This window comes from Equus asinus, chromosome 23 (genome assembly GCF_041296235.1).
Source record: "Equus asinus isolate D_3611 breed Donkey chromosome 23, EquAss-T2T_v2, whole genome shotgun sequence".
NCBI lineage: Eukaryota > Metazoa > Chordata > Mammalia > Perissodactyla > Equidae > Equus > Equus asinus.
Window position 1 is genome coordinate 11,816,932 of NC_091812.1, and position 10,353 is coordinate 11,827,284.

At 38.2% G+C, this 10,353-nt stretch overlaps 1 protein-coding gene across 1 annotated transcript; it reads right to left on the bottom strand.

Annotated features, from left to right (window-relative positions):
• Positions 1 to 7,097: 7,097 nt before the first annotated feature.
• Positions 7,098 to 8,126, bottom strand: LOC106835931 (olfactory receptor-like protein OLF4). Its single transcript, XM_044775093.1, has one exon. It carries the CDS (start codon positions 8,124 to 8,126, stop codon positions 7,098 to 7,100), a length of 1,029 nt encoding a protein of 342 aa, XP_044631028.1.
• Positions 8,127 to 10,353: the final 2,227 nt, after the last annotated feature.

A 10,353-nucleotide genomic window follows, 5' to 3' on the forward strand; every position in this document is an offset into this window, starting at 1 on the left:
ATCCCACTTGATCATGATGTATAATCCTTTTGATGTATTGCTGAATTCAAGTTGCCAAAATTTTGTTGAGAATTTTTGTATCTGTGTTCATCAGCGATATTGGCCTGTGGGTCTCCTTTTTCGTGCTGTCCTTATCAGGCTTTGGTATCAACATGATGTTGGCCTCGTAGAATGTGTTAGGACATGTTACATCCTCCCTAATTTTTTGGAATAACTTGAAAAGAATAGATATTAAATCCTCTTTGAATGTTTGGTAGATTTCAGCAGGAAAGCCATGTGGACCTAGGGTTTTATTCTTTGGGATGCTTTTGATTGCTGTTTCAATCTCCTTCTTTGTGATTGGTCTATTCCGACTGTCTGCTTCTTCTCGACTTAGCTTTGGGAGATTGTAAAAGTCTAAGAATTTATCCATTTCCTCTAGGTTATCCATTTTGTTGGCATATAGTTTTTCATAGTATTCTCTTAAAATCCGTTGTATTTCTGTGGAATCTGCTGTTATTTCTCCTGTTTCGTTTCTGATTTTGTTTACTTGAGCTTTCTCTTTTTTTTTCTTTTTGAGTCTGGCTAGGGACTTGTCAATTTTATTTATCTTCTCAAAGAACCAGCTCTTTGTTTCATTGGTCCTTTCTACTGCCTTTTTTGTTTCAGTAGCATTTATTTCTGCTCTGATTTTTATTATTTCTCTCCTTCTGCTGACTTTGGGCTTTGTTTGTTCTCTCTCTAATTCAGTTAGGTATAATTTGAGGCTACTTATTTGGGATTTTTCTTGTTTGTTAACGTGTGCTTATATTGTGTTGAATTTCTCTCTTAATACAGCTTTTGCTGTATCCCATATGAGTTGGTATGGCATTTTATCATTTTCATTTGTCTCCAGGTGTTTTTTGATTTCTTCTTTAATTTCTTCAATGATCCATTGCTTGTTCAATAGCATATTGTTTGGTCTCCACATCTTTGTCCCTTTCTCAGCTTTTTTCTTATAATTAATTTCTAGCTTCATAGCATTATGATCAGAGAAGATGCTTGTTATTATTTTGATTTTTAAAAAATTTATAGAGGCTTTCCTTGTTTCCCAACATATGGTCTATCCTTGGGAATGTTCCGTGTGCACTTGAGAAGAATGTGTATTCTGCTGTTTTTGGTTGGAGTGTTCTATATATGTCTATTAATTCCAGCTGTTTTAGCTTTTCATTTAATTCTGTTTCCTTGTTGATTTTCTGTCTGGATGATCTGTCCAATGATGTGAGGTCCCCTACTATTATTGTGTTATTTTTAATATCTTCTTTTAGGTTTGTTAATAATTGCTTTATGAACTTTGGTGCTCCTGTGTTGGATGCATAGATATTTATAAGCACTATTTCTTCTTGATGTAGTGTCCCTTTGATCATTATATACTGACCTTCTATGTCTCTCTTTACTTGCCTTATCTTGAAATCTACTTGTCTGATGTAAGTATTGCAACACCTGCTTTCTATTTTTTGCCATTAGCTTGGATTGTCATCTTCCACCCTTTCACTCTGAGCCTGCATTTGTCACTGTAGGCCACAAATTGTTGGCTCTTGTTCTTTAATCCATCTTGCCACTCTGTGTCTTTTTATTGGAGAGTTCAATCCATTTACCTTAAGGGTGATTATTGACTCATGAGGCTTAATGCTGTCATTCTGTCACTCATTTTCTGGTTTTCCTGCATTACCTTTTTTTCTTGTCCTGTGTGTTTTGGACTACCCATTGACATCTGGAGTTTCTTATTTCCTTACTTATTTTTTGTGTCTCTGTTCTGTTTTTAAGTTTGGTGGCTATGCTGAAGTTTGTATTCAGAATCTCGCGCATAACATAGTCCATTTTCTGGTGGCCTCTTATTTCCTTAGCCTAAACTGATTCAGTCCCTTTCCTCCTTCCTTCTTAAGTTATTATTGTCATCTGTTATTCCAACTTGTGTTGTGTTTGTGGTTAAAGTGACAAGATTGTGTTTGTTTTTGTTGTTTCCCTTCCCTTTATCCTATTGCTATAGTTGTATATTTGCTATCCTATTTTGATGCTGTCTATTTGTCTCCTTACTAGGTGTTTTGTGACCCCTTTCTCCTATTTTTTCTTTTTTCAGGTATGAGGGCCTTCTTGAGGATTTCTTGTAAGGGGTTCTTGTGGCTACGAAGTCCCTTAGCTTTTGCTTGTCTGAGAAAGATTTAATTTCTCCCTCATATCTGAAGGATACTTTTGCTGGATGGAGTATTCTTGACTGAAGATTGTTATCTTTTAAGGTTTAGAATATGTCATTCCAATCTCTCCTAGCTTGTATGTTTTCTGTGGAGAAATCTGCTGAAAGTCTGATAGGGGTTCCTTTGTAGGTTATTTTCTGCTGCCTTGCTGCCCTGAGTATTCTTTCTTTGTCATTCACTTTGGCCAGTTTTACTACTATATGCCTTCCAGTAGGTCTTCTTACATTGACATATCTAGGAGACCCGAAAGCTTCCTCCACAAATATTTCTCTCTCATTCTCTAGATTTTGGATATTTTCTGCTATTATTCCTTTGAGCACACTTTCTGCTCCATTCTCCTTTTTATAGCCCTCAGGGATTCCAATTATTCTTATATTGCATTTCCTCATTGACTTGACTATTCCTCTGAGATAGTCTTCATACTTTTTTATTCTTAAGTCTCTCTTTTATTCTGTCTGGAGCCATTCAACCTGTCTATCTTCGATTATGGTGATTTGCTCATCTATGGCATCCACACAAAGATTCAGGGGTTCTGCATTTTGTTCTATTTCTTCCATTGTATTTTTCATCTCTAGTATTTCTGATTGATTCTTCTCTATAGTTTCAATCTCTTTTGTGAAGTAGCTCCAGAACTCGTTGATTTGTTTCTCATTGTTTTCCTTTACCTCATTGAGATTTTTGATGATAGCTATTCTGAATTCATTGTTTAGTTTACTTATTTCTGAGTCCTCAGGGCATAATTCTGGATGCTTGCTTTCCCTGTGGTCTTGAGATTTGATGAATTGATGGATGCTGGAAGAAGCATGGGTCTTCACCATGGTGATATTATTCAGTTGCAGTTACAGCCTGTCGCCACGAGATGGGGGTCGAGAGCTGTGTATTGTGAGCCCTCTGCCTTCAGCTGAGATGGTGGTGCACAGCGCAGGTTGGGCATGGAGGGGCACTTTCTCTTGAGCACAGACCAGGTTTCCGGATCAGCTCTTGCTATCTGGTCTCCTGGGGTTTTGGCTTGATGAGGTCATTCCATGCAAAAGTTTTCGCCCCATTAGAGGGCTTCCCTCTAGGCTGCATGGCATGGGACTCCTGAGTGATCCTGTGGACTTGCAGCCCCTCCCCTGCTCCTTCCCTCATGGAGCCTCTGGTGACTGTGGTCCCAGTCTTTAATGGAGGTAGCAAAGTTCTCTCTCACCCCATTCCATCTCCTCTGAGGTGGGCTCCAGCCTCTCCGGCCTCTGTTGTTTGGCTTCTGTGGGTCTCTGAGGATTCCTGTGCTACTAGAATTTTTTTGTTGGAATATGGTTACTCCTTTTTGTTGTATGTTGGAGGGGAGAGAGTCCCGGGTGAGCTTACTCTGCCATGATGCTGATGTCAGTCAGTACTATACTGTTATAATTAGCTTGATAAGAAAATCCAAAATTGAGAAAGGTGATGCCTACAGCTTTGTTGTTTCTCAGGATTATCTAGGATATTCAGGATCTTTTGTGATTCCATACAAATTTTAGAATCATTTGTATATTTCTGTGAAAAATGGTTTTGGAATTTTGATGTGGATTGCGTCCAATCTATAGATGACTTTCAGTATTCAGGCATTTTAATATTAAATCTAATCAATGAACATGGGACAGTTTTTATTTCTTTCCATCACTTGTGTATGCTTCAATGCCTTTCATCAATATCTTATAGTTTTATGTGTGTAGATCTTTCACTTCCTTGGTTATATTAATGTTTAAGTATTTTATTGCTTTTGATACTACTGTAAATGAATTTTTTCATTATCTTTTTCAGAAATATTGTTCATTGTTGGTGTATAGAAATTCAACTGATTTTTGGACTTAGGCTTTCTATCCTGAAACTTAAGTGAATTTATTTATTACTTCTGAAGGTTTTTTTGTGGAGTCTTTAGGCATCTATACACAAGATGCTATCATCTTCAAACAGAAACAACTTTACTTCTTCATTTCCATTTTGCACAATTTTCTTTCTTTTTTTTTTAAATCTAACTTGTCTAACTAGGACTTCTAATAGTATGTTGAATAGGAGAGGCAGGACTTGCATACTTGTCTTGTTCCTGATCTTAGAAGCTTTAAACCTTTTGCTGTTAAGTTAGATGTGACTTGTCATATATGTTCTTCGTTATTTTGAGGTGGTATCATCCTTCTATACCAAATTTGTTGAGAGTTTCTATCATGTAGGCATATTGAGTTTCCCAAAAGCATTTTCTGCATCTATTGAGATTATCATATATATTTAGATAGATAGATAGATAGATAGATAGATAGATAGATAGATATTTACCTTTAATTCTATCAATGTGATGTATCACATTTACCTGTTTGCTTATAGGGAAAACTTTGTATTCTATAAATAAATTCCTCTGATCATAATGTATGATACTTTCATTGTGTTGTTCACTTCAGTTTGTGAGATTTTCTTGCTAATTTTTGCATATATTAATCAGGACTATTGACATGTAGTTAGTTTTCCTTTCTTGTAGTGTCCTTGTCTGGGTTTGGAATCAGGGTAAAGCTGGCCTCATGAAATAAATTTTGGAATGATCCCCTCTGTTAAATTATCTGGCAGAGTTTGAGAGGATTTGTGTTAATTCTTTTTAAAAGTTTTGGTAAGCTTCACCAGTGAAATCATCTGGTCTTTAGGTTTTCATTGTTTGGAAGTTGTGGGTTACTCATTCAAACTCCTTACTCTTCATTTGCTTGTTGAGTTTTTAAAAAATATTTCTTTTATGATTCAATCTTAGTAAGTTGCATTTTTTCATGAATTTTATCCATTTTTCTAGGTTATCCAATTTATTTTGTATAATTGTAGTAGTTTCTTTGATTCGTTGTTTTTCTATTGTAGCCATTGTAATGTCTTTTCTTACATTTCCAATTTTATGTATTTGAATGATCCCTTTTTTTTCTTGGTTAGTCTAGCTAAAGCTTTGCCAACTTTATCTTTTCAAAAAGCCAGCTCTTTTTTTGGTTGATATTTTCTATTGTTTTCCTATTTTATTTATTTCTGCTCTGATATTTTTCTCCTTATTTCTGCAAAATTTGGACATTGCTATATTTTTTTAATTCTTTAAGAGCAATATTAGATTGTTTATAGATCTCTATTTCTCTTGGGTCCGTCATTAGAACTTTTTTATTTTGGAGGGTGGTTTCATATTCCTTGAATATTCATGATGCTTGTTTCCTTGATCTTCTGTCTGCACGTTTGAGGAAAAAGACATCTCCAGTTTTGGCAGATTAGCTTTGGCAGGCAAAGCCCTTCAACAGTCAGCCTGTCAAAGATTCTGCGTGGGCTCTCTGGTGCTGTGTGCACCAGAAGGGTGCTTCTGGAGAGCTCTAGTAGGCAGCCTTGGTGACTTAGTCAGGAAGTGACAGGCCTGGTGCTTGGATTCCTTGGGTCCAGTTTGACACCTGATATCACTAGGGGTAGAGCCTGGAGCCTGGAGTCACTGGGACATTTCTTGCTCTTGAATCTGCAATGAAGGGCATGGGACCTTGGTCTGTGTGGTCAGGCCTGGATTCTGAGTCCAAAGTAGCCAACCAAGTGTCAGGGAACCTGGGAATGGACTTGACAATGCAGTCCGTGGGGATGGCCTGGACCTGGGGGCAGAATCTTCAGTTCATGGGAGCTGGCTAGAGGCTGGAGACACATATGTCAGCCTGGTGCCAGGTGGAGCCAGAAAGTTGGGCACCAGAGTCCAGCATGGTGTTTGAGTGGGCTAGGAGCCTGGATTGGTGGAGCCAGCCTGGGGCCTGAGACCATGAGACCTGGCTTGGTGCTGGAGCAGACCAGGAACTGAATGTGCAGGACTTGGTCTGGAGCCTAGACTCAGAGGGGTTAGCCTGGCACTGGGGTAGGTCTGGCACTGGGGTCTGAGGTGAAGTCAGGTGCTCACTTCACCGTACTGTCCTCACTTAGAGAGTGTCTCTCTCCACAACGGGCCACACAGGCTTGGCATAGGCATGACAGGGGTAACATAAAAATGTCCTTTTCACTCTCTTAAATGTGTCTTTTTTATTAATTTGATCTACCAAGTTGCTTTAGTCACTCATCTGGAATCTTTGCCTCCTGCAAAGGTATTTTGGTGGATGGATAGCTGTTTAATTTGATGTGTCTGGGAGCAGACAGGTACTAGAAAATGTCATACTGCAGTCTTGTTGGTGTCACTCAGGAAAGTCTCTCTATTCCCTCTATTGTCTGAACTTTTTAAATAGGTGCAGTTTATATTAAGTCATTATACTCTCATTCATTAGTTAAAAGGAAAATTTCTACTGACACGTGACTCAGGGTAGGGTCTAGGGCACAGGTAGCTGAGTCACTCTGAAGAAGCATGTTTGATACATCAAACTGGGAAGAAAGAAGAGTGTTACATATGGCTATCGTGCAGTGGAATTAATTTGATAATTATTTTTTTCTGTAAACTAGATTAACCTAGATATAAGAATGAATGAAATAACCTTAACTTGGTTTAAAAAGAACACTACAGCAGTGCAGAGATTCATGGATGAGCCTTAGAAACACGGCATGGGGAATCACAGCTAGTTACAGATTTATGAGGCACCACAGAGCTCAGAACAACTCCCCACCATACCATTCAACGTGATAATATATACATAAGATTAAACCATTTTATTTTGTGTTGAGTAGTTACGCAGCAACAACTAACACATACAATAATCAAGTTATTCCGTGAAATAAATGGAAATTTCCAATTGTTTTCATATCAAAGGTTGGGAATAAATTAGGAAAATAGGAAAAAAAGGAGGAAAAAACCTGTTAAATATCAGAGAGAGAGAAAAGCATAATAAAGTATGTAAATTGTACAAAGAAGTTGAAAAAGTGATAATTCCAGAAAATAAATAAAAAGAGAGGGTTCTACTTCTGCAATGTGGTTAAAGAAGCACAATTCTGACTCTGAGGCTTTGAGTCCTGCAATCCTGGGCATTTCTTCTGCCCAAGTATAACTGGCCGTTTTGTACTTGCCATCCTGAAGAATCTTTTCAGAGCCCCTTTTATTTCTTTATTCCTCAGACTGTAGATGAAGGGATTCAGCATGGGCGTGACAAGGGTGTACACCACTGAGGCTATTGCACTTGAGTGTGAGCTCTGGCTAGCAGCAGAGCTGAAGTACACTCCTAGGCTTGTACAAAAAAATAAGGAGAAGACTGAGAGGTGAGATGCACAGGTGGAAAATGCTTTATACTTCCCTTGAGCTGCTGAGATTCCACATATACTGCAAACCATCTTAAAGTAAGAATAAATTATACCAGCGAGGGGACCACCACACAGCAGCATAGCTGTAAAATACATAACCATATTATTAGGAAAGGTATCAGAACATGCAAGTTGGATCATCTGATTGAGTTCACAGAAAAAGTGGGGGATTTCCACATGTGTACAGAATGAGAGCTGCAACACCATTAAGGTTTGTAAGAAAGAATGTAAGACACTTGTGATCCAAGACACTAGAAGCAAGGTTCCACAGAGCTGATGGTTCATGCTGACCATGTAGTACAGCAGGTGACAGATGGCCACAAATCGATCATAGGCCATCACGGCCAGGAGATAGATGTCCAGCCCCGAGAAGATTACAAAAAAGTACAGCTGGGTGATGCAACCTGCATAGGTTATGACTTTGCTCTGCATCTGGATGTTCAGCAACATCTTTGGGATGGTGGCAGAGGTGAAACAGATGTCTACAAATGACAGGTTGGAAAGAAAGAAGTACATGGGTGCGTGGAGGTGGGAGTCAGAGCTGACAGCCAAGAGGATGAGCAGGTTTCCAAGCACAGTGATCAGATACATGGAGAGAAAAAGCCCAAATGTGAAGGACTGCAATTCTAATTCCTCTGAAAATCCCATAAGAAGAAATCCTGAAATCCCTGTTTCATTGCCTGGTTCCATGTGGCTGGATTGACTACCAGGAAAGAGGAAAATGACATTACATATTTCACACAAATGGTATTACGCCCATAGTTGGAATGCTACGATTTCTTTATTTTGCATTCAAAAAAATCAATGTCAGTATTTTATGCATGGATTTGTTCTCTTTAAGTGATTCCCTGCTAATCTCTGATTAGGCATTTTTGACCCATTCTCAGTATTTTACCCAAGAGCACATGCATTACACTGTTTTACTGAGTATACCTTTCATGCATTTGAGAAATATGTATTTAGTTTTGAACATGTTCAAAGCACTTTACAGGCAATGAGTATAGAGTGCTGGAAGACAGAAGCCACCACAATCCAATGATGGTGAAAGAATAAAAACAAATAAATATAGTATATAATACACCAGATGATGACAAGTACTGTGAAGAAAAGAAAAGCCAGTATAAAGTAGAGAATAGGTAGGAGTTTTATTTTTTAATTGGTGTTCAGTAAACACCAGTAAATAAGGTGACTTTTGAACAGAGAACTCAAGGAAGAGATGGCAGGAGCCAAGAGCATACCTGGGGAAGTGTGTGCCTGGCAGTTTGAAAAACTGCTGCAAAGACCCTGAGGATTATATCACTTCATTTATTTATCAAAAAAAGGAAGCAAGTCTGAGAAGGGGAAATAATAAAGAAAATGTGATAGAGATGGTTTCACACAATTTTGAAGAGACAGGTGGCCTCTTTGATGGTTAAACTTCAAGACAAAAGGACTCACTCATCCACACTGTATATCCTCATGTGCTTTATAAATCTGGTTGCAAAGTCATCCTGTAAATTGAAATAGATCCCCTCCTTAACACCATCTGTTGAGTTCTGGCCTCTGCATTGTAAGTGTCACCTTGGAATATGTGAGACGGTACCCCTGTTCTGATAATGGCTCACATTCCACAAGGCACACACATACATGTCACATCATTGTTTCCTGGACTGTGTTCTTACCATGACTTTTTCACCTGCAGCCCCAATAATAAGCTAGAAGTACATATAACTTAAGCTGGCCACATCAATTACTATTACCCTAAATAATGTAGAAACAGTATTTGAAATTCCAATAGTGAGCCCCCTATGGAGAAATATAACTTAGAATCCAGGTTGGATAAGCTCATTTTCTGCCCTGTAGTTAAAGAAACATAAATAACCTATTCAATAAACAGAGGGAACATATGTGAGAGAGGGAGAGAGACAGTGACAGAGAGAGAGAGAAAGAGAGAGAGAGAGAGAGAGAGAGAGAAATGGGCATGAGTGGTAAAAAAGATCTAATAGTTCAGATGGTACCTGAGAATTTACAAAGAAGAAAAATTATCCTTGGTTCTGGCAACAATCCAACACTTGTTAGATCTCCTTGATGCCCAGAAAAATAATAAAGGAGTAAAAATATTTTTGGCCAGAAGACAAAAGTAGTGATGTGTGTATGGTGTCAATCACCTTACAGATTAAATACTCCAAAGAAAAGAAGTTTGATAGGGAATCAATCAACACTTCACAAATGAAAATATGCAAAGAACAACAAAAGTTGGACATTTTATATATGAAGCAGTAGAAGACTTGTTTCTATATTTATTTGATCAGCTGGATTTTATATGCTCTCTTGGGAGGTGAGGCAAGTCACTTACACTTTTCTTTTCTTTTTTTTTTTAAAGATTGGCACCTGAGCTAACAACTGTTGCCAATCTTCTTTTTTTTTTTTTTTCTGCTTTATCTTTCCAAAACCCCCTCTACATAGTTGTATATCTTAGTTGCAGGTCCTCCTAGTTGTGGGATGCGGGACGCCACCTCAATGTAGCCTGATGAGCGGTGCCATGTCCTCACCCAGGATCCGAACCCTGGGCCGCCGCAGTGGAGCACGCAAAGTTAACCATTCGGCCACGGAGCTGGCACTGCACTTTTCTTATGTGCATCTTTTCTTTGTTTTTCTTGAACTTTAGGTTTTAATCTCTTTTTTGACAAATGTAATCGGCATACTCTAGTCCTGATTCTGGCCTTTGTACAACATGCTAAGGCCTCTTCAGACTATACTCTAATAATAGCGTTGTTTCATACAACTCTATTACACAGCATAGAATGGGACATCAAAAACAAATTGAAATGGGACATAAAATAACAGTTATTGAACTATATCAACATGGATCAATATTTCATTTAGCAAAGCCCTTGACATAAGAGACTATAACATAAAATGTACTTAGAATTCTCTG